General features: G+C 41.6%; 1 protein-coding gene across 2 annotated transcripts in view; it reads right to left on the minus strand.

Moving 5' to 3' along the window:
* The window catches only part of RTF1 (RTF1 homolog, Paf1/RNA polymerase II complex component), a 56,086-nt gene that overhangs the window by 3,891 nt on the left and 27,401 nt on the right, over nt 1-24,794 (minus strand). Inside the window, exons 3-15 of one of the 2 annotated variants that reach the window (XM_021097446.2) lie at nt 22,915-23,062; nt 19,268-19,472; nt 10,753-10,867; nt 9,988-10,099; nt 6,362-6,497; nt 5,698-5,875; nt 4,706-4,788; nt 2,975-3,062; nt 2,764-2,871; nt 1,653-1,730; nt 911-1,032; nt 668-725; nt 8-85 (exon numbers count right to left, since the gene is read on the minus strand). In XM_021097446.2, the coding sequence (XP_020953105.1) occupies nt 8-85; nt 668-725; nt 911-1,032; nt 1,653-1,730; nt 2,764-2,871; nt 2,975-3,062; nt 4,706-4,788; nt 5,698-5,875; nt 6,362-6,497; nt 9,988-10,099; nt 10,753-10,867; nt 19,268-19,472; nt 22,915-23,062 (1,509 nt within the window). Of the gene's footprint in view, nt 1-7; nt 86-667; nt 726-910; nt 1,033-1,652; nt 1,731-2,763; nt 2,872-2,974; nt 3,063-4,705; nt 4,789-5,697; nt 5,876-6,361; nt 6,498-9,987; nt 10,100-10,752; nt 10,868-19,267; nt 19,525-22,845; nt 23,063-24,794 lie in introns of both variants that reach the window. The other variant, XM_084973928.1, reaches the window with a different exon arrangement.

Genomic DNA, 24,794 nt, shown 5'->3' on the forward strand with positions numbered 1-24,794 from the left:
CACTCACATTAGAAACGATGGTAGGTTTACACTGTCGCCTGGTAAAGGGATCCATCTGTTGGTTCTTCATGTTGTGACTTTCAGCCTGAAAGAGAAAGCATGCATTACAGAACTGTATCTCTCTTCCCCTGCCTCTCATTCCTTATAAGCTTACAGATAAATAACGAGCTTTGCAAGGGCTTGAAAAAACTCGCAGGCTGTCTATCATCATCTTCCCTTCAAGAACACCAGAGCGGATTTATGGGGGCAACAACCAAAATAACGAAACTGGAAACTGAATATGCATGGACTAGAATCTAAAGATGAGGAGGGGGAGTTCTCTGGTGGCTCAGGAGGTTAAGGATCCAGTACTGTCACTGCTATGGCTCTGGTTATTGCTGTGGCACAGGTTCGCTCTCTGGCCCAGAAACTTCCAGATGCCTCGGGCATGACCAAAAAAATAAATAAATAAAGATGAGGAGGGGTAAGGCCGGGCAGAAGACTGATGCTTTTCATTATAAATTAACAATTTATGTGGTGTATGTGTTCATACAGAGAATCCACATATGTTAAGTATACATGTTACTTCAATAAAAAAAAAAATAAACCCCAGCAAGAAACAGACAAGATTACATGTTGTCTTAATAATTAAAGATTATTTTCAGTGATTCAGATAAAGCTTACTCACCACAAGGGCCTTCTCAGACTCCACAATGTTCCACTCCCGGTTCCGCTGGTTGATGTAACTGTGGGGTGAGTAAGACGGATGAGTCAGTGGGCTGTGAAGGAGGGAGGGAACCACTGAGCCCTGACCCCGGAGATACTGAGTCCGTGTGGCACAATGCGTCCAAGGCCACGGCTTGCCTGATAACTGAGGCAAGGTCTGTGGGCCAAGGATAGGAGCTCAACCAAAACAAGCTCTGTAACGCACCTGATAGCAGATATGTTCTTGGTCCGCTGGCGATCCAGGGCCTCTGCCCGCTCCTCCAGCTCGTTCAGCTGGTCTTGGATTTGTTTGGCTTTGTCCTGATCCCCCAAGTCTTCAGCCATGGCCTGCACACAGAGAGATGTGGGAGACTTTGGCTATGACTGGCTCTCTATCGAGTGTCCCCTTACTTCCAGCACAGGCAGGATGTCTCACATGATGAATAAAGGACAGGAGGTGTGAAAGGATACTGAAAGCAGACTTTATAAACACGAAGTATATTTTTTAATAGACTAAGACCATCCCATATGCTAGCTGGCACTGGGCCCCTGGTAGCACTGACATGTAACATGAACCTGAGAACCCAGGCCCCATATGACTGGCTAACTCACTGTAACAAGGCTTGCCCCACCCTGCTGTGAAGAATGGAACACCACCCACCCTGGCTGAGCTTGGCCATATTATTTGTTCAGACCCAGTGCTGCTACTAGTCTGGGGTCTATCTTATTACACATGAAACAAAAGTGACTAGAAAGTAAGGAGAATGGAACAAGCAAGATCGGTTTCAACTGACAGAAAGGAAAATGGCCAAGGGACGCTGCCCAGGTGCCAAAAAAACACTGTGTTGCTGACGTATGAGTCCAGCACTTTCTTCCAGTCCTGCCACCATGATCTTGGCAGAGGATGAACAAGTCTGATTCCCAGTCTCCTTACAGAATAGGGCAAGAGGTTCACACACAGTCCTCACCTTTTCCTTCAGCAGCTGTGTCTTCTTCATAGCGTAGTTGGGCGGAGCTTTCCTGAACCTTTCTTTCTCTTTTACAATCTGTATCAAAGAGAAGATACCAACAGTAAGATATTCCTAAACTTTTTTTTCCCCCCCAAGTGAGAGTTAGGCTTTATTTGGGGCATTACTGAGGATATAAGCCTGGGATACAGCCTCTCAGATAAAGATAAGGGAGGGGCCAGGATATATAAGAGTTTTTGTGAAAAGACAAAAAGAAAACCAAGATATCTCAAGTTAATGAATTCAGCACTTTTTTTTTTTGGTGGGGGGGGGGTCTTTTTTAGGGCAGTAACTGCGGCATAAGGAAGTTCCCAGGGGTTGAATTGGGGCTGCAGCTGCCGGCCTATGCCACAGCCACAGCTACATCAGATCTGAGCTGAGTCTGCCACCTGTACATGGCAACACAGCTCATGGCAACACCAGATCCTTAACCCACTGAGTGAGGCCAGGGATAGAACCCACATCCTTATGAATACTAGTCGGGTTTGTTCCCACTGCACCATCAGGGGAACTCCGAATTCAGCACTTTTCTGTATATCTTTCTAAAGTATTTTTAGTGGCCATGACAGGTGAGGCCATTTTGGAGGTGGTTAAAGGGGGCTGCTCTGCCTATAGCAGTGCCACGCCCCAGAGAGACAGAGCCAGTTCATTTCAAGGGATGCTCTGCTGCTTCTAGGGCCAGAGATTCTTCTGGGACAGTCTAAAGGAATGTGCAACAAACAGCCCCAGCCCCAGGACCTAGGACTGTCGGGCTAGCTGCTGTCTGAGAGAACAGAGTTCAAAGAATTTTACCAAAATGTTCCAGAGAAAGAAAACTTAAAGAACCAAGCCTAGCAAACTATAGATCCCTGAGCCCTGCATACACCTCTTTGGTCTTGACTTCTGGTGAGAAGGTATGGAGGAAATCTTGATGAATCATAAACAGCAAGGCAACAATATTAGTATTCCCTCGTCCTCATGCAAGAGTAGCATAGCTAAAAACGTCAAGATACAGAAGAGAAAAGAAAGGCGTGATCTCCTCTGACACTGGTTCCTGATGAACCGCCCAGCTCTGAGGTACCAGGTTTCTTACCTCTTCAATGTCCTGGTCATTGAATTTATAATTAAGAGCTTCTTTAATAGATAATTCCTTCTTATTGATTTCATCTAGAGTGGGCAACTGCATGCCAGCAGAGAACATCTAGACCAAAACAAGACAAGTTATTTAGAAGAAAGAATTTAGCCAAGAGGCTCTCTAGTGTTTTCATGAACAACTACTAAGTAGGTGCTGTCAAGCCACTTACCGCTTCTTTCCACTTCATGAATTCACTTTCAGTGAATTCTTGGTTTGAGACAAACTCCAGGCGGAACACTCGTTGGTCACTGCCGTGCCTACATGAAAAAAAGAGACAGCATCTTTAGGAACAGGTGTGTTGACTGCAGTCCCAATGGAGTGACCCTGCCAGACTGTACACTACCTACCTCTGTGGGTCTCCATCCTGACTATCCTTTAGAATCATCTAGGAAGATTTCTAAAAATTCCAATGCCAAAGCTCCACTCTAGATTAACTGAATCAAAATCTGTGGGCACTGAAATTATACCAACAAAAACACCTCCCAGGTTGTTCTAATTGACTGCCAGGATTAAGAAGCACAGCGAGCACTGGAGACAAGTGGAGCTGGCCAGTGCTTCAAAAGTCTCTTTACAGCAGAAATGATCATAATACCGGAAATCAACTATACTTCAATACAACTTTAAAAAATGAAAAAGTCTATTGACAATAAACTCTGTCACAGTCAACTGGCATCCAAAATATGAAATATTCTATAGACATACACATGTAGACATCTGAATGACAGAAAGCTCTATTCCCTACAAAGAAAGAATACTGCCTTTCTACTACTCCTGTGCTGGCAAAGTGAGGCAGAGGCACCCTCCCAGAGAGTCACTCTCTGCATGTCGTGGCGATTGCTAACCTCAACTGGCTTTATTTATTTGGCTGCACCTGTGGCATACAGAAGTTCCTGGGCCAGGGGTGGAACCTGCGCCACAACAGTGATACCACCAGGTCCTTAACCTGCTGTGCCACCAGGGAACTCAAACAACAGGCTCTCTCTCTCTCTCTCTCTTTTTTTTTTGTCTTTTTGCCTTTTCTAGGGCTGCTCCCACGGCATGGCATATGGAGGTTCCCAGGCTAGGGGTCTAATCGGAGCTGCAGCCGCCAGCCTAGACCACAGCCACAGCCACAACAACACCAGATCCAAGCCACGTCTGCGACCTATACCACAGCTCACGGCAACACCAGGTCCTTAACCCACTGAGCAAGGGCAGGGATTGAACCCGCAACCTCATGGTTCCTAGTCGGATTCGTTAACCACTGCGCCACGATGGGAACTCCCCAACAGGCTCTTTTTAAATAGACCAAGAGAAATGATGGGAATGGAAGAGTCCAAATAAGACCGTGGTAGAGCTGTGTCTGTTACTGCTATTTGCAGTGACCTGGTAAACTACTTCTTTTCTGTCCCGTATGAGGTCTTTAGAATTTTCAGTCTCCAACAGGACAGGGATTTATGTATTTTATTCTTGTCTCTATCCTGGTGCCTAGAACAGTGGCAGGTAGCTGGCATTCCGTCAATATTGTGTTACTGAAGCAGAAACTAAGTCCCAAAAGGTGACCTGGCTTGTCAAAGATGAGGTTAGTTAATGATGGAGCCAGGTCCAAAAGCCAGCCTCCTGACCATGCTCACTGAGGAATGCCTGCCATAGTCTGGGCGCAGGAGGTCTCACAGTCTGACTGCTCCCTTCTTCGTGTCCCATCATTCCATATCCATGACTTCTTTTATGAGAGAGAGATATCCTACTTTCCCTAGAGGCACCAGCAGAATACAAGTTTTCCTCCAAGTTCACTGGGGGAAAACGCACACAGTATTACTGTAACAAGAAACAGCACACTGGGAGAGAATAACAGCCCAACCAGGTAGGCAGTGCCTGTCTGCAGTGGAAGCAGAAGCTGCCTCGGAAGCACCTCTCCTACCTTAGTTGTAGCCCTTTGTTTGTCCGGGTGCCACCGAGCTGGTAAACTTTGGCAGTTTCCACAACACCAGTGATCTCGGCAACCTAAGTGAGGACAGAGACACCAGTCACAAAAGACACTTTTGGAGCGCTCCTCCCCACCCTCTGGCTCCATCTGCCTGAGTGGAAACTGTGTACTGGGAGGAGCCCACAGCTGCCAGTGGTCTGGGCACTTTTCTCACGGTTAGAATGCAGACAGTGAAGCACCAGGAGCCCTGTGCTTGGAATAAGCAAGCGCCAGGCCAAGGAGACAGGCAGCCTGCTGGGGCCCACTGGGGGCTTCCTCTCCAACTTAACTCTACCATACGAGGGGGACACTTGGGTTTCAATCAAATGTGAAGACCAGGAGGTCTATTTCTGCTGCCATGCTTCCTGGGACATGGCATGGCCACTGGTCCTCACAGAAGGAGGTAAACACGTTAGACCCATACAACTGAGAACAAAACAAACAAGGAGAGAAAACAAAAAATCAAATAGCTAAGTTTCCAGTCAACAGGACCACAGAAGCAGGGCTGGAACCCACAAAATAACCTCTATTAGGTTGGAGGTTTTTGTTGCTTGTTTTTAATAAAACCTCAATGTAATTCCCTGTTCCAGAAGTCACTTAGTATGTAACAAGGAAAATTTTCATTTATTTATTTTTCAAATGAACAAAGCTTACATATCGTGTTAATTCCTAACACATACTTCTTAGGTGTCTCTGTTCTTGCTTTTATCTGGAAGGATAGAGAAAATTATTCTAAATCCAAACCCTTGGGCTCCCCATACTCTTCGTGGCAACAAGTCACGCCTGATACCTGGTTACCTCACACTGTCACATTACTCCAGGCATCTCGGCTGGAGTCTATTTTTCTGGTAGCAGAAAGGTGACAGATTTGTTCTGTAGTTCCCACTCCTAGCTGAGAATCACTATATTTAAAACATGGACAATTGTCCACATAGAGAAATACCAACCCGGTAAACTGGTTTGCTGTTGTGGTTTCCAATGCCAATCCGCACAAAACATCCTGTGACAGTTTTAGCGAAGAAGGGCATGTGACACCAACGTTCCAGCTTATGCCGTGATAATCGAACCCGATTCAACTCCTCAGGTAAGGAGACTGGTTGTGATTTTGGAGGGATCTCTTCCTTCCTGTGAGGAACGAAGGACACTGGGTAAAATGTTCATCATAAAACAGATCAAGGTCAGTAAATACTATTTCTTAAAACTTAACCCAAGTACGTGTGATTTAACACAGTAGGAGAAATAAATGAAGCAACAGGAAAGAGTGAGAACAGAATCCTGTTCCTAACCAGGAATATAAACTGTTTCGAACGAGGCTGGATCCCAGATAATCTACCAGAGTAAGAACCTAATGGAAGCTCCGGGCCAAACTGAGGGTGACATGAAGTAGCTCCCACTTGCCCCACCCTGATGAAGTGTTCAGCAGTGCAGGCAGAGCCAGGGGCAGGAGCATTTTTGGGCTGATGTGCTGGGGACTCAGTTCACCAATTCAGAGGACAGAGCCAAACCAAAGTTCGCCACCCAAACAGGGAAATTTTGGAAACTACGTACACTAAGCCTTTCCCCAAAGAACCCACCTATCCTGACTACTAGCCCAAAATGTACACAGCTTACTCCTCTTCTTCATCAGATGACGATGTTCGGGATGAGCGGTCTGACTTCTCACTGGACTTGTCATCTTCCTCCTCTTCCTCATCGTCAGAGTACACCTCACTGGTTTTTAATGGCTGTTTCTTGGCGAGGAGCTCAGCTTAAAAAAAAAAAAAAAAGTTTACCTTCGTTCACTCAATAAGAAACTGAACCATGTTCCATGCCAGAAAAAGAATTGGAACATGGAAAAGGATTCAGCACACAGCTCCATCCCCTCTGGCTTGGACTGTGACTACTTGGATATTAAACCTGAAAGTTAAAATTCATCAGGTACTAAATGTCAAGCCCCGGGGGCCGGGGGCCGGGGGGCGGGGGGGGGAAGGCCTGGAAGAGTATCACTAAGTGGGCAAAAAGGGTCACCGGCTCTCCTGACAGTTGTCTTTTATCACATATAAGACACATGTCCGCACAGGGCAGTGGCTGAGTCACCTCTAGCACATTCACCCAAGGTACTACCCTGCAGCTGTAAAAAGGCATCAGCAGAGCAGGCACTACATTCTGAGTCAGAAAATGTCTTAAATGCCCAGACAGTAAATATTTCAAGTCTGTGCTTCATGTGGTCGCTGTGTCAACAACTACTCAATTTTGCTACTGAAGATAGAAAGAAGCCATAGATGATTATGAAACAAATGGGCATTACTGTATTCCCATAAAATTTTATTTACAAAAGCAGGTAGTCTGCCAACCGCTACTCGACATAAAAACCAAGGACTGATCTCTAGGATATATGGATAAGTGAAAAAAAAGCAAGCTAGAAAAAAGTATGCATAATGCACTACCATTAAGATAAGATGGGAGGTGAATGAATCTGTCATTTTTTGCAGAGGGGGTGGAGGGTATGCCCCCAGTATGTGGAAGTTCCTGGGTCAGGGAGTAAACCCATGCCTCAGCAGTGACAACCCGCTATGCCACCAGGGAACTCCTGAATCTATGTCCTTTTGTTTAAAAAATAAAAAGAAAGGATATAAAAAATGTTTTTAAAGCGGTTGCCTACCATGGAAGGGAGGCAAGGGGTGCAAGAGAACAAAAAGAGTACAAGATACTGGAGTTCCTGTTGTGGCTCAGTGGTAACCCAACTAGTATCCATGAGGGTTCGGTCCCTGATCTTGCTCAGTGGGTTAAGGATCTGGCATTGCCGTGAGCTGTGGTGTAGGGTGCAGATGTGGCTCAGATCCTGTGTTGCTATAGCTCTGATTCTACCCTTAGCTTGGGAACCTCCATATGCTGTGAGTGTAGCCCTTAAAAGAAAAAAAAAAAAAAAAAAGACTACAGGGGTTTTATGTAAAAAGGACTCAGGCTACTAAAACTGGTTGAAGTTAAAACACTCTGAGTCTCAATAATAATAATAATAATAATAGCAATGGAGTAAAAACATAAAATATGTTAAAAATCCATGAGTTCACAAGGATATTCAAAATAAATAAACCTCAGTAGTTACCTTTGTAGGTTGCAAAGGAACTATCTCATTCTTTTGAAAACCAGTAAATAAGGAATGAAAAAGCAGGCATTTATTCTGCTTTTCCTATACAGTATGTACCTAGTGGTAACCAAATAGCTGATAAGAAATTTCTCTTATAGAAGTAGACAAATAAATCAAGAAAGAATGATACATTAGAATGTCACCATTTTGCAACTTAGAATGGATGAAGTGATTGAGGTAATGAGTTCTGTCTCAACAGCTGGTAAGACAGAACTCATTATTGTTTGCAGTTCTTCACCCTTCTCTCTCTCCCTCTCTTTTGTTGTCCTTTTAGGGCTGCACTTGCAGCATACGGAAGTTTCCATGCTAGGGGTTGAATCGGAGCTGCAGCCACCAGCTACACCAGAGCCACAGCAACACGGGATCCTTAACCCACTGAGCAAGGCCAAGGATCAAGCTTGTGTCCTCATGAATACTAGTTGGGTTTGTTTCTGCTGAGCCACAACGTGAACTCCCACCCTTTTCTGAACCCATGCACTTTGCCACAGGACTCAGTAGTTCCTCCCACCCATTAAATGTTGGTCTTGGTCAGGTGCCTTGCTTTGGCCAATGGAATGTGGACCTGACACTGTGCCAACCCCAAGTCTAGGCGCCTTAAGAGGCATCTCAGGTTTCTGCTTGCCCCTATCACACTTTTGCCATTACCAGGAGAAGAATGTGTCCTACACATACTGATCTGAGGAGGGAGAGAGAAAGGTGGACCAGGCCTGGTCCCAACCTGCAACTTGGAGACAACCTCCAGCTGAACTACAGAGGCATGAGCAGGAACCCATGAATGTTTATTTGAGTTTTGGGACAGTTTATTTCATATTACTGTGGCAAAAGCTAAGTAACAGGGCTGGTAATGACACAAAACAAGAGACAATCAGATATTATGTATCTCCTGATGGAAGTATATATACTACCACCTAAACCTTGGTCTTCCCCTCCAAACACCAAAATAGAAACAACAAAATTGAATTTGTCTAATTCTATAGCTCGACCTTCAAATTATAGGAAATTCAAGAGACTAGAGAATGCATTCGATAACACCAATGGGATGTACTCAGTCCAGCATCTCAAAGAAACTACAGGACAACTTGTTTTCTTCAACAAATAAGCTGCAAGGGGGGAAAAAAGAGATGAACAGGAAAAATCTATAGGTCAAGAGACTTTCAGAACATTTTAACAAATCACAATGTGTGGATTTAAGATCCTCATTCAAATGATCAAATTAGTATATTTTAATTATAGAACAACTAGAGAAAGTTATTTTAAATATTATTAATTTTTTTGCTTTTTAGGGCTGCACCTGCAGCATATGAAAGTTCCCAGGCTAGGAGCTGAAGCGGAGCTGCAGCTGCTGGCCTATGCCACAGTCACCAGCCTATGCCACAGCCACAGCCACAGCCACTGGGGATCAGAGCTGTGTCTGTGACCTACACCACAGCTCATGGCAACGCCAGATCCTTAACCCACGGAGCGAGGCCAGGCATCGAACCCGCATCTTCATGGATACTAGTCTGGTTCGTAACTGCTTAGCCAGAATACTGAGCCAGAATGGGATCTCCCACCTAAAGAAATTTAAACACTGACTCAATGTTTGATAATACTAAGGGATTCACTGTTACCATTTTTTAGGTATAATGATGGTGCTGTAGTTCTATTTAAAATAAGAGTTATCTTTTTAGAGATACATATTGAAATATTTGTGGTTGAAATATGATGATGCTAGGATTTACTTCAAAATAACCCAAAGTGGGAGTTCCCTGGTGGCCTAGTGGTTAAGGATCCCATGTTGTCACTGCTGTGTGGCATGTGTTTGATCCCTGGCCCAGGGAGTGTGGCCAAAAACAAACCAAAAAACCAAAACCAAACAAACAAAAAAACAACCACAAACCCAAAAGCAAAAACCCAAAGGAAGAGAGCAGTATAGATTTAACAAGACTGGCTATGAGTTGATTGTTGAAGCTGGAGGATGGGTTCATGGTGGTTCATTATATTATTCTCTGTATGTGCTTGGAATTGCCTATGATATAGAGCTAAAAAAAAGGAAAAATAAAAATTGGCACCAGGAAGTCAAAGCATATGCTCAAAGACACAAAGTAGCCATTACATTTCCCCCATTTACCTGTTCTGTTCTTCCGTTTTTCTCGCTCTGCTTTTAGCTCCTCCATGGCTTGAGATTTCTTATCTAGTTTCTCATCCCTTTTGGAACGTCGTTCCTTGTTGTGGGATGTCACCTGGGAAGGCAAAGATGCGTAGGATGGTTCGCTTTACCAAGAGCTAGTGAAAATATTCTCTATACCTAACAATCATTCAGTTCTCCAATGTGAAATCTACATTAGCTGCAGAAACTTAAGTCTGTTTAAGGCAAGAGAGCATCCTCTTGTGGACAAAGAGAATACAGCAGTAAAGTCAGTCCCTGTCTTACTTGCCTAATAAAATGGAAAGCCTAACAATATATGAATAAACTCCCTACATCAGAGTCAATATTTGTTACCATCAACAAAGCTTTTTTTGCGATAAATGCAGAGATGACTAATTTTTCCAGCTACATTTATAACCAAGTCCAAGATGACATACACCTGAGTAAACATCATAACCAATGTGGCTACTTGAGACAGGATGTTTACCAACTCTCCCTTAAGTTGTGCTCACACACCCAAAAGCTGCTTTTTAAATTCAGACTTGAGTAGAATTCCTAAAGAGTTAAACAGCAGAGCTAATGGTGAAGTATGTCCAGAGATCAATGAAACCTAGAAGAGGAAGACATAAATAGTCCTGCACAAACTGCAATAGGCTGATGAATACAAACACATCTTTTACATAAACACATACAGACTCAAAATAAAGGTTTTATTCTTTGGATAATGAGGACCATTGAAATTCCTACCTGAGATTCTTGAATCTGTGTCAGCTTTTTCTTTTCCTGCTCCTCTTCTTGCTTTTTCTTTTTTTCTTTCTTTTCTTTCTTTTTGGCTGTTTTCAGTTTTTTCCTGATTTCAAATCTGTTTAAAAGATATTTGGTTTTAAGTGGCAATGAAATATTTGTAAAGGCGGATTTCTATTATACACAAGAAAGGAAGTAAATGGGGGGGAGGAGTTAATGCTTTGGTTTCCTGAAACTCTAGTGTATCTATAAGTACATTAAAAAGTTTGAATATACGTATACCAAAGTATTTGAAAGCATTTGTTGGAATAGACTTTTCTATCTTCTCATTATGAGAGCAGATATTCAGGATACTGTTATATCCTGTTGGTAACACACAGCTCCTCCTTAACCCTCACATAATGGAAGAAAATAGGTGATTCCTGATCAACTCCAATGATATCCCATTAGAAACATAACGAAGCCGTAGAAAGGCACTGTCACATCTTTAAGGGGTCAGGACAAAGGGTGTATTTTAAAAATATCACTCTTTATCCTTCCTCATTAGGAAATATGCCCCCCCACCCTCCACTCCACCCTAGCAAACACATGAATAAATATGCTACTCTATTAAACAAATGCAAGCTATACTCTTTCCCTATAACAAAAATCAGGCTTTCATTAAACAAGACTATTTTCTTGGTGAATTGAAGGAACTTTATGGAAGGAATAAAGAAGTATAATAAACCTCATAACATTATAAAATAACCCCATTTATAAAAATTTTTAATTCATTCTTAACAGGATCTGTATTCAAAAATTAATTGTACTCCTATATATTTGCAATGAATAATCCAAAAAGGAAACAAAACAATTCCATTTATAGTAGCATCCAAAAGAATATTTAGGAATAAATTTAATAAAAAAGTGCTAGTCTTTATACAAAAAACTAAAAGATTGTTGAAAGAATTTAAATAATAATTAAGTGGGGAGTTCCCGTCGTGGCGCAGTGGTTAACAAATCCGACTAGGAACCGTGAGGTTGCGGGTTTGATCCCTGGCCTTGCTCAGTGGGTTAAGGATCCGGCGTTGCCGTAAGCTGTGGTGTAGGTCGCAGATGCAGCTCAGATCCTGAGTTGGTGTAGGCCGGTGGCTACAGCTCCAATTAGACCCCTAGCCTGGGAACCTCCATATGCCGCGGGAGCGGCCCAAGAAATGGCAAAGACAAAACAAAAAACAAACAAAAAATAAATAAAATAAATAAACAAATAAATAAATAATACTTAAGTGGAAAGAGACCATGTTCATGGATTGAAAGACATAATATTGCGATAGCAATACTTCCAAATTTGCTAGACCAGATTCAACACAATTCCTATAAAAATCGCAGCTGCTACTTTTTGTTGGTGCAGAAACTGACAGGGTGATACTAAAATTCTTAAGGTAATGAAGAGGGCCCACATAGCCAAAACAATTTTGAAAAAGCAAGTTCCCTGGTAGCTTAGTGGGTTAAGGATCTGGCATTTTCACTGATATGGCGTAGGTTCAATCCTTGGTCTGGGAATTTTCTGTTGTCATTTTTGTTGTTTTGCTTTTTAGGGTCACATCTATGGCATATGGAAGTTTCCAGGCTAGGGACTGAATCAGAACTACAGCTGCCGGCCTACACCACAGCCCCAGCAATACCAGATCCAAGCCTCGTCTGCAACCTACACCACAGCTCACGGCAACACTGGATCCTTCACCCACTGAATGGGGCCAGGGAATCAAACTGGCATCCTCATAGTCACTAGTTGGGTTTGTTACCACTGAGGTATAATGGGAACTCCAGGCCTGGAACTACTGCATGCCACAGGCATGGCCCCAAAACCCCCACAAAAACAAAACAAAAAAACAATTTTGAAAAAGAACAAATTCAGAGGACTTACACTTCCCAAGTTAAAAACTGACTACATAGCTACAGTAATCAAGATAGTATGGGGAGTTCCCTGGTGGCCTAGTGGGTTAAGGATCAGGCATTGTCACTGTTGTGGCTTGGCTTTGATCCCTGGCCCAGGAACTTTCAAATGCTGTGTGCGTGGCCTAAAACCAACCAACTAAACAAACAAAACAATATGGTACTGACTTAACAACAGACATAATGATCAATGGAACAGAAATAAAAGTCAACAAAAAAAATCCGTAAATCCATGGGCAATTGATTTTCAACAATAGTGCCAAGACAAAAGAAAGAACAACAGCTTCAACAAGTGGTACTGGGATAACTGGATAGCTACATGCCAAAGAATGAAGTTGGAACCCTACCTCACAACACATACAAAAAAATGATCTCAAAATGGATCAATGATCTAAATATAAAAGCTAACACTGGAGTTCTCTTATAGCACAGTGGGTTAAGGATCTGGCATTATCACTGCAGTGGCTCTAGTTGCTGCTGGGTCATGGGTTTGATCCCTGGTCCCAGAACTTATACATGCCACAGGCACAGACAGAAGACAAAAGCAAGAACACTGGAGTTCCCATCATGGCTCAGCAGAAACAAATATGACTAGTATCCATGAGGACATAGGTTTGATCCCTGGCCTCACTCAGTGGGTTAAGGATCTGGCGTTGCCGTGAGTTATGGTGTATGTAGGTCGCAGATGTGGCTTGGATCTGGCATTGGTGTGGCTGTGGTGTAGGCTGGCAGCTATAGCTCCAATTTGACCCCTAGCCTGGGAACCTCCGTATGCAGCAGGTGGTGCGGCCCTAAAAAGACAAAAACAAAAAAACGAAAAACCTAAAACTATAAAACTCTTACAAGATAACATAGGGGTAAATACTCATGACCATGGATTTGGCATTAGAGTCTAAGCTATGATACCAAAAGCTGAAGCAAGAAAAAAAATTTATTGTATGTTATAAAAATTTTTTAAATTTGCACATCAAACAATATTTCAGAGTGAAAAATACAACCTACAGAATGGGAGAAAATATCTACAAATCATGTATCTGGTAAGAGTCTAGGAACCACAATACATAAAGAATTCTTATAACTCAACAATAAAAAGACAAATAACATAGTTAAAAAATGGGCAAAAAACTTGAACAGACATTTTATCAAAGATATATACATGACCAACAAGGATGTGAAAAGATTAGCAAATCAAAACCACAATGAGATACTACTTCATATTTACCAGGACAACCATTATTAAAAAAAAGAAAAAATAACAACTATTGGCAAGGATGTGGAGAAACTGGATCTCTTATACATTGCTGCTGGGAATGTAAAACAGTTCAGCTATTATGGAAAACAGTCTGGTGGTTTTTCAAAAAGCTAAAACAAAATTACAGTATGACTCAGCAACTCCAATCTTAGGTATATATCCAAAAGAAGCGAAAATAGATTCTACAATATTTGTACATGAATCTTTATTTTTATTTTGTCTTTTGTCCTTTGAGGGCTGCACCTGTGGCATGTGGACGTTCCCTGACTAGGGGTCTAATCAGAGCTGTAGCTGCCGGCCTACACCACAGCTCACAGCCAACGCCGGATCCTTAACCCACTAAGTGGGGCCAGGGATCAAACCTGCAACCTCATGGTTCCTAGTCAGATTCATTTCTGCTGTGCCACGATGGGAACTCCTATACATGAATCTTTATAGTAGCACTATTCACAACAGCAAAAAGATGTCAAACAGATAAATGGATAAACAAAACGTGGTGTATACATATAATTGAGTATTATTCTTCCACAAAAAGGAATGAAGTGCTTATATATGCTACATGGATGAACTTCAAAAATAGGCTTAGTCAAAGAGGCCAGTCATTTATATAAAATGTCCAGAAATAGGAAAATCTATAGAGACGGAAAGTAGGTTAGTGATTTCCTAAGGCTAAAAGGCAATATAGAAAACTGACTACCAATAAGTACAGGGTTGGAGTTCCCTTCCTGGCTCAGTAGTTAACCAACTCAACTAGGATCCATGAGGATGTGGGTTCAATCCCTGGCCTCGCTCAGTGGGTTAAGGATCCAGCATTGCCATAAGCGTCTGTGTAGGTCACAGACGCAGCACAATCCCACATAGCTGTGGCTGTGGTGTAGGCCGACAGCTATAGCTCTGATTTGACCCCTAGCCTGGGAACCTCTATGTGCTACCAGTGTGGCCCTAAAAAGCAAAATAAATAAATAAGTACAGTCCCCCCCAACCCACCCAAGTGATGAAATTAATTGTGGCAACAGCTACATAACTTTATCAATATATAAAAAGCCACGAGGAGTTCCCTGGTGGCAAAGAAGGTTAAGGATCTGGTATTGTCACTGCAGTGGCTCGGTCACTGCTGTGGTACAGGTATCAAATCCCTAGTCCAGGAAAGTTCACATGCCACAGATGCAACCAAAATAAAACAAAATAAAAACTACTGAGGAGCTCCCACTGTGCTGTAGTGGGTTAATGAACTGGCTTGTCTCTGTGGAGGTACCAGTTTGATCCCTGGCCCAGTGCATCCCTGGCCCGGTGCAGCAGGTTAAGGGTCTGGCATTGCCACAGCTGTGGTGAAGGTCTCAGATGATGCACAGATTTGATCCATGGCCTGGCAACTTCCATATGCCTCGGAGGTAGCAGAAAAACAAAGAAACAAACAAAACCAAAAAATAAAAAAAACACTGACCACTTTCAATAGATTCTATGGTATGTGAAATATATCTCAAAAAGTTACTTATTTTATTTTACTTTTTTGCTTTTTAGAGCCATACCCGCGGCATATGGAGGTTCCCAGGCATATGGAGGTTGAATCCGAGCTACAGCTGCCGGCCTACACCACAGCCACAGCAACGCAGGATCTTAACCCACTAAGTGAGGCCAGTGATTGAACCTGCAACCTCATGGTTCCTAGTCAGATTTGTTTCCGCTGCACCACAACAGAAACTTCTCAAAAAGTTATTTTTGAAAGTTAATACCTTAGGTCTGGGAAAACTTGACAGTTACATGTAAAAGAATGAAATCAGAACATTCGCTAATACCATATACAAAAATAAACTCAAAAGGCACTAAAGACCTAAATGTAAGACCAGAAACCATAAAACTAAATGAAATCATAGGTAGAACACTCTTTGAGATAGATCACAGCAATATTTTTTGGATCTGTCTCCTAAAGCAAAGGAAATCAAAGCAAAAATAAAGAAACTGGACCTAATTAAATTTAAAAGCATTTGCAAGCAAAGGGTATCATCTACAAAATGAAAAGATAATCCAACAAATGGGAGAAAATATTTGCAAATGACCTGACTGATAAGGAATTAATAGCAAAAATATATGTAACAGCTCATACAACTCAATAGCAAAAAAAAAAAAAAACAAAAAAAACAAACCCCAAAACAAACAAAAACCAACTTGATTTAAAAATGGGCAGAAGGCCTGAATGGACATTTTTCCAAAAAGGAAATGCAGATGGCCTACAGGCACATGAAAAGATGCTCAACACTGTTAATCATCAGGGAAATGCAAACCAAAACTACAGTGAGATATCCCTTACACCTGTCAGAATGCTGACCATCAAAAAGAACTCAAATAACAAATGTTGGCAAGGCTGTGGAGAAAATTATTTGGTGCAGCCACTATATAAAACAGTATGGAGGTTTCTCAAAAAATCTAAAAGTAGAACTACCAAATGACATAGCAATTTCACTCTTGGGTATATATCTGAAAAACACCAGACACACTAATTAGCAGAGATACATGTACCCTAAGGTTCAGAGTAGCATTATTTACAATTGCCAAGATATGGAAGCAACCTAACCTTTATCTATTTGTAAATGGATAAAGAAGATATAAGGAAAAAAAAGATGTTTTATACACACACACACACACACACGCAAAATGGATGGACTACCCTTCAGTCATAAAAAAGAATGAATTTTGCCATTTGTAACAACATGGATGGACTTGGAGGGGATTATATTAAGTGAAATAAATCAGAGAAAGACAAATAGTGTATAATGTCACTTATATGTGGAATCTAAAAAATACAACTAGCAAACCTAACAAAAGAGAAACAGATTCACATCTAGAGAACAAATCAGTGGGGAAGAGGGAAGTGGGGAGGGGTGATATAGGAGGTAGAGGATTACAAGTACAAACTATTATGTATAAAATAAGCTACAAAGATATACAATACAGGGAATATGGCCAATATTTTATTATAATAACTATAAATAGAGTATAACCTTTAAAAATTGTGAATCACTATATTATACACCTGCAATTTATATAACATTGTACATTAACTATACTTCAATTTGAAAAAGTAAATAGGAGTTCCCAACGTGGTGCAGCAGAAACAAATCTGACTAGGGACCATGGGATTTCGGGTTCAATCGCTGGCCTCACTTAGTGGGTTAAGGGTCTGGGCTGCTGTGAGCTGTGCCGTAGGTCACAGATGCGGCTCAGATCCCGAGTTGCTGTGGCTGTGGCATAGGCCAGCAGCTGTAGCTCTGATTCGACCCCTAGCCTGGGAACTTCCACATGCTGTGGGTGAGGCCCTAAAAAGCAAAAAAATTTTTCTAAAAAAGTAAATAGTTTTTCTTTAAAAAATGGCTGCACCCACGGCAATGCCAGATCCGAGCTGCATCTATGACTTACACCACAGCTTGCGGCAATGGTGGATCCTTAACCCACTGAGCCACAATAGGAACTCCAAAAGCAGTAAATAGCTTATATTTACATTATGTTCTCATATGTATCCTCTTAGTGGAGGCTTACAAGAATTACCAAGGAGGATGCTAAGGCAGGAGGAGGGTAAGTGACTAATTCAAATCACCTGGTCAGTGAATTGGACTTGAGCCTAGACCTTCTGATGGAAAATGTCAGTGTTTGTACCACAACTAAGCTACCTTTTTTGCTGCCTGCACCTACATTAAAAATTTTTTTTTGTTTACAAAAATGATCCAAAATGACATCTCACTACTGGTGCTGCTGGCTGTAAAATGGGATGCTAATGGTATTTTCATTAAAAAGTCATTATTAAGATTAAACAAATGAGACCAATATAAAGATCTTTATTAAGTGAAAAAGACCAAGTTTCTGAGTTACTATACTCAGCTAAACACAAGAGCTATTAAAAATCTCAATTTTCTGTGAATGGCTCTGGACTTCTGTCTTATCATCACTGTAAATATTCTTCCAATCACTAAAAAAAGTCACTGATAATCAGTCAACTACCTCATTCATATAAGGTGAATAATATAAAAACAAAGCTTGAAGTAAGTCACCTACTACTCTTGAGCTACTCTGTGATTATCATAGGGCCCTATTGGCCGTATATGAGAACCTCATTACACTCTCCACAGTTGAGAAACACAAATTTTAAAAGTCATTCTTGGAGTTCCCGTCGTGGCGCAGTGGTTAACGAATCCGACTAGGAACCATGAGGTTGCGGGTTCGGTCCCTGCCCTTGCTCAGTGGGTTAACGATCCGGCGTTGCCGTGAGCTGTGGTGTAGGTTGCAGACGAGGCTCGGATCCCGCGTTGCTGTGGCTCTGGCGTAGGCCGGTGGCTATAGCTCCGATTCAGCCCCTAGCCTGGGAACCTCCATATGCCGCGGGAGCGGCCCAAGAAATAGCAACAACAACAACAACAACAACAACAACAACAACAACAAAAAAAAAAAAAAAAGACAAAAAAAAAAAAAAAAAAAAAAAAAAAAAAAAGTCATTCTTAACCATCTGGCAACTCTGCTACAGTTTTTTTTTCCTGTTTGTTCCAACACAGGTAACCTTGGAAGCACATACACTCAAAACAAATGTCTATTACTTGCTGCTGACTGAAAGCCAAACATTCTTGTCTAGGATAACTCACCAGACTTAAAATGGTCTCCAGAAGGGACAAACAGGCTCCTAGAAGAAATGGAACTAACTGCTGCCAAAGAAAATGCTTCTCTGTATCTTTCACAATATTAGGTAGGGAGGGAAGGGATCCTAGTCCTGAGAATTATATGATTTCCTAAGATAAAAGCCAAGTTCATTTTTACCTTGAAATTCTGATAGGAGATAAGGAAAAAACTTTTGCCACTTAAATATGGCAAAAGTAATGCAAAATACTGAGGCAGCTTTGTATATCAAAAAGTATTTTAACATTTGAGCTTTTAAAACAATACAAAAAGCATGCTAGAAGGACAAATTCCGAACTTGTAAATAACGAAGAGAAATTCTTTTTTTTTTTTTTTTGGTCTTTGTAGTGCTGCAATTGCAGCATATGGGGGTTCCCATGCTAGGGGTCCAATCAGAGCTACAGCTACCAGCCTACTTCATGGCCACAGCAACATCAGACCTGAGCTGCATCTGTGACCTACACCACAGCTCACAGCAACAGTGGATCTTTAAACCACTACTCGAGGCCAGGGATCGAACCCGCAACCTCACGGTTCCTAGTCGAATTTGTTTCCGATGCACCACAACGGGAACTCCAAATTCTAAGTCTTGAAGCCTGTGAAGACAGGACTCCAAATGTAAATTCTGGGAAATGAAATTATTCTTTTATCATTATGGAACTACCACTTTACCTTTTTTTCAGCACCTCCCTCTTCTCTATGCGGTTGAATAGCTCTTGCTCTCTCTCTTTTTCTGTCATCTGTTCCAGACGAGCCCTATCTTCCTCATCTCCCATGAGGTCTTCTCCATAGCCATCATGGAACTCCTCATCTTCTGAGGAAGAGTCTGAATCCGAACTGGAGGAGGAGCTATTGCTGTCAGAATCTGACACTTCACCTGCAACAAAGGCCCAAACACAAGATAAGGTGATGCTGCAAAAGTCAAGAGCCTAGTGTTCATACCTCTTGGCTCTCCTAGGTGAGGTGGAATATGGCCATCTCACCTCCCTTGGGAAAGTCCTTGGTCTGCCTTTGGCAAATGCAAACACAGGTTATAGAAACTTAGGTTGCCCCGGGCGGGGGGTGGGGGGGTGGAGCTTGAGGTTAACGGATGCAAACCATTGCTTTTGGAATGGATTAACAAGGAGATCCTGCTGTGTAGCACTGAGAACTATGTCTAAATATTTACAACAGAGCACAACAGTGGGAGAAAAAATTATGTATACATGTATGTATAACTGGGTCCTCATGCTGTACAGTGGAAAAAAAGTGTGTTGGGGGAAATAATAAAAAAAAAAGATATTAGAAACTTAGGTTGGATTAAGAAACCAACATCTTTTTTAACATTTTTTTCTGAAAAAATTATGGAGGAGTTCTTTTGTGGCATAGTGGGTTAAGGATCTGGCATTGCCACTGCAATGGCTTGGGTTGCTGCTGTGGTGTGGGTTTAATCCCTGGCCCCAGAGCTTGCTCATGTCACAGGTGCTGCAAGGAAAAAAAAAGAAAAAGAAAAAATTGCAGACTTAATGAAAAAAGCTGCAAGAATAATTTGACTCCCATACATCTTTTACTTAGGTTCATTCATTGTTAACATTGCCAATTTACTTTCTTGTCCACATACATAAAATAAGGTATACCTTTGTGTGTGTGTGTCTTTTTACGGCTACACCTGCAGCATATAGAAGGTCCCAATTAGGGGCTGAATTGGAGATGCAGCTGCTGACCTATGCCATAGACACAGCAACATGAGATCTGAGCTGCATCTGTAACCTACACCACAGCTGACAGCAATGCTGGATCCTTAACCTACTGAGCGGGCCAGGGATCGAACCCACATCCTCATGGATACTAGCCAAGTTCATTGCCACTAAGCCACGATGGGAACTCTGAATTTTTATAATCTATAAAAATTATAGTTGCAGAGATGGTGATCTTTCACCTTTAAATACTTCTTGTAAAAAGGACAGTTTCCTACATAACAAAATATACAATGATCAAACTCAGGAAACTTAACATTTAAGAAATACCACTATCTGACATATAGTCCATATATTCAATTTTCATAACTGTTCTAAGACAGTCCTTTACAGCCACTTTTTTCCCAACAGAGGACCCAATCTAGAATTACACATTGCATTTAGTCGCTGAGTTTCTCTAGTATCCTTAATCTGTAACAGCCTTTGTCTTTTATGCCACTAAATTTTTGAAGAGTGTAAGCCTGAAAAATCAGCTAACAGAATTCTGTGAGGTAATGATAAAACTATTCTCTATCTGAATGGAAGCCACTACATGTGGCTACTGAGCAACTGAAGTGTAGCCAGTGAAACCGAGAAACTCAAATTTTTTTTTTTTTTTGGTCTTTTGTCTTTTTAGGGCTGTACCCACAGTATATGGAGCTTCCTAGGCTAGGAGTTGAATCAGAGCTGCAGCTGCTGGCCTACACCACAGCTCACGGCAATGCCAGATCCTTAACCCACTGAGTGAGGCCAGGGATCGAACCTGCATCCTCATGGACACTAGTTGAGTTTGTTAACCACTGAGCCACAATAGGAACTCTGAAAAACTCAAATTTTAATATTTACTCTTTATTTAACTAACTTAATTTTAAATATCTATAGTTATTAAATATCCTCCAAATTTGGTTGGTTAGAAATTATTCAGGTTACATGGGAGTTCCTGTCATGGCTCAGTGGTTAACAAAACGGACTAGGAACCATGAGGTTATGGGTTCAATCCCTGGCCTTGTTCAGTGGGTTAAGGATGCAGTGTTGCCGTAAGCTGTGGTGTAGTTTGCAGATGTGGCTCGGATCCTGAGTTGCTGTGGCTCTGGCGTAGGTTGTTGGCTATAGCTCCAATTCGACCCCTAGCCTGGGAACCTCCATATGCCGAGGGAGTGGCCCAAGAAATGGCAAAAAGACAAAAAAAAAAAAAAAAAAAAAAAGAAATTACTCAGGTTACAAATTTCTGGCAAGAATACCCCATAAGTGACTGTGTCCTTTTCAAAGTACCGCATCAGGAAGCACCTGACATCTGGTTCTTCTATTACTAGCGGTATTAATTTGGATAACTTATGTCCCCAGATGTCTCCTTTGTAAAGGCACCTTTCTCATTCATAGTTATTGAGTACAGGGAGATACTCTGAGACTGTGTAAACATTTTGTTCCCCAACAAACTGCTATCTAGTGGTTTTAAACACTTGTTGATAACTCTTTTTTTTTTTTTTTTTGTCTTTTTGCTATTTCTCTGGGCCACTTCTGCGGCATATGGAGGTTCCCAGGCTAGGGGTCCAATTGGAGCTATAGCCGCTGGCCTACGCCAGAGCCACACCAACATGGGATCCGAGCCACGTCTGCAACCTACACCACAGCTCACGGCAACACCGGATCGTTAACCCACTGAGCAAGGGCAGGAACCGAACCCGCAACCTCATGGCTCCTAGTCGGATTCATTGACCACTGAGCCATAATGGGAACTCCCACTTGTTGATAACTCTTAAGTAAATCAGTTATTACCACGATGGTAGGAAATGGTGATTTTCTAACTATAATTTCTTCTACATTTATTAACTGGCTTTTTTTTTTCCTGGCTGCACCTGCAGCACGTGGAAGTTCCAGGGCAAGGGATCAAACCTGGACTGCAGCTGGACTGTAGCAGTGCTGGATCCTCGACCCACTGTACCACACGGGAACTTCTGGCTTTTTTTAAAAAAATCAATGTTTTAGTGAGTATTAAACTGGTTAGTGAATTGCCAATGAAACTGTATCTTGGTAGGACAAAGAGTGATAGAAAAAAGCAGTATATATTATGACTGAGTAGTTAAACCAGCTATTCTGATCTTGATTCAGTTTGAGCTCACATTCACAGGCATGTGCTTAAAACACAGGTTAGGCCAATTCTATATAAGCCAGTTTATATATAAATATAATTTCTTAAAAGAAATGTAAATTTTACCATTTTAGTCCTAGAACAATTCACTTTCAAGCTAGTGTTAGCAAAATTCTGATTCCAAAACAAGAACATTTTTTTAGTGAGTTTTGTATCTTGGTCACTCAACGAATAGCTAAGAAAATGGAAAGGGAAGGCACTCAAGGTAAGGTGAATGAACTCTAACACAGGATCTCATGGGTTTCCTGAATGAGTTTCAAGGGCCTCAAAAATGCTTTGGCACTGTATGTATTTTTATTTCATTCAGATTCTCAACAGATCCATGACCACTGAAAAGATTACAGGCCCCTGCAGTAAAGGCAGAGGTCATGCTATATTGCAGGCACCTTTCCTCTCTATTTCTGACTCTGCAGCTTCAACCTAGTAAGAGCTCACTCTCAGGTCACTTGACTCACCTTCCTCAGGGGCTGAGCTCTCAGCTGAAGTGTCTTTGTCCGAACTGCCTGAGGAAGCAGTTTTGTTGGCCTGTTTCTTCATGGTTCCTTTCTTCTCTATTTTTCTGGCTTTTCCTTTTTTCTTATTTTTATTGCTCCCAAAAGTCCACTACAAGGAGAAAAGAAGAAAAAGAAAAATTGAAACAGGGACTTCATTGGGAAAAGCTGGAAGATTCAAAAGATGAGTTTCTAACATTCATCAAAATAATTACAACAGTCTCTATTGCTTTAGATCCAAAACAAATATACTTCATATGGAGAAAGATATGGATTTGTGGAACCTTGGTTACAACTTCATAACTTGCAGTTTGCAATTTCTTAAAGACAGTAGATAACTGACACAATAAACATAGAATTTAATTCATTTTTTATCAAAGGAAAACAAATATTTCACCATAATGGAAAGTCAACTGAGTTAATATTGTGTTGGGGAATTCCTGCTGTGGTAGAGCAGGTTAAGGACCTGGCATTGCTGCGGCTGTGGCACAGGTTGCAGCTGCAGCTCAGATTTGACCTCTGGCCCAGAGATGTTCATATGCAGTGGGTGCAGCCAAAAAAACCCAAAAACCAAAAAAACCTACACAAACTCATGTGGCACAGAAAACAGCTTCTAATGTTTCCTGTGGCAGAGAGGGTAGTAACAGAGGTTGGTATGCCTGGGTTTCAGCACAAAGAGCAGGATTTAGCTCTGGAGTGGGTACCAGGAAGGCAGGGCATAAAGATTGTTAGTAGGAGCAAATTGCAGAAAACATAGGGAGAAAAGGATGAAGGCCACTCTTTGGCATGGATGGTAACAATGGTACCAACTCCAAGGAGACAGGAAATAGATCATTTAAAAAATACATATGTGTGTATCTTTTTAAAATGTTTATTTATTATTTATTTTTAATTTTTATTTATTTATTTTATTTTTATTTAGCACTGTGGAATATGAAGTTCCTTGGTCAAGGATCAGATCCACGACACAGTTTCGGCCTATGCCATAGTTGTGGCAAGCCTGGATCCTGTAGCTCACTGTACCAGGCTGGGATTGAACCTGTGTTGAGGTGCTGCAGGATTGTGCCAATCTCCTTGTGCCAGAGTGGGAACTCCATATCTTTTCTTAAAAAAACTTCATATATCGGAGTTCCCATCATGGCACAGCAGAAATGAATCCAACTAGGAACCATGCAGTTGTGGGTTCGATCCCTGGCCTCGTTCAATAGGTTAAGGATCTGGTGTTGCTGTGGCTCTGGCATAGGCTGGCAGTTAAAGCTCCGATTCGACCCCTAGCCTGGGAACCTCCATATACCACAGGTGTGGCCCTAAAAAGACAAAAAAAATAAAGACAAAAAACAAAAAACCTTCATATGCTATACTGCAACATAATGTTTAAATCAGATCATAAATAGGAGATCCCATACATCCAGCCTAAACAAAAGGAACATACAATTTGTATTATTAAAGTAACAGGCAGCCAATATACAGTTAATCATTCCAAAACAAACAAACAAAAAAAATCATCTTCATCAAGCATTTAATTTTATTTAAAAAAAAATTTTTTTAGGGCCGCACCTGTGGCATATGGAGGTTCCCAGGCTAGGGGTCGAATCGGAGCTATAGCAGCCGGCCTACACCACAGCCACAGCAATCCCGGATCCTTAACCCACTGACCGAGGTCATGGATCGAACCTGCATCCTCATGGATGCTGGTCAGATTCATTTCTGCTGAGCTAAGACAGGAACTCCTTTCATCAACCACTTTAATTACAAGGTCAAAAGACCGTAAAGTCATTTTTAAAGAATTCACAAAGACCATTTAGTTACATTAAACCATACCTCCTCCTTTGATATTTTAACTT

The sequence above is a fragment of the Sus scrofa genome, chromosome 1 (genome assembly GCF_054392235.1).
Source record: "Sus scrofa isolate SSC_HxYL_T2T_F1_AM1 chromosome 1, Sscrofa_HxYL_maternal_Yorkshire_Landrace_v2.0, whole genome shotgun sequence".
NCBI classification, from domain to species: Eukaryota; Metazoa; Chordata; class Mammalia; order Artiodactyla; family Suidae; genus Sus; species Sus scrofa.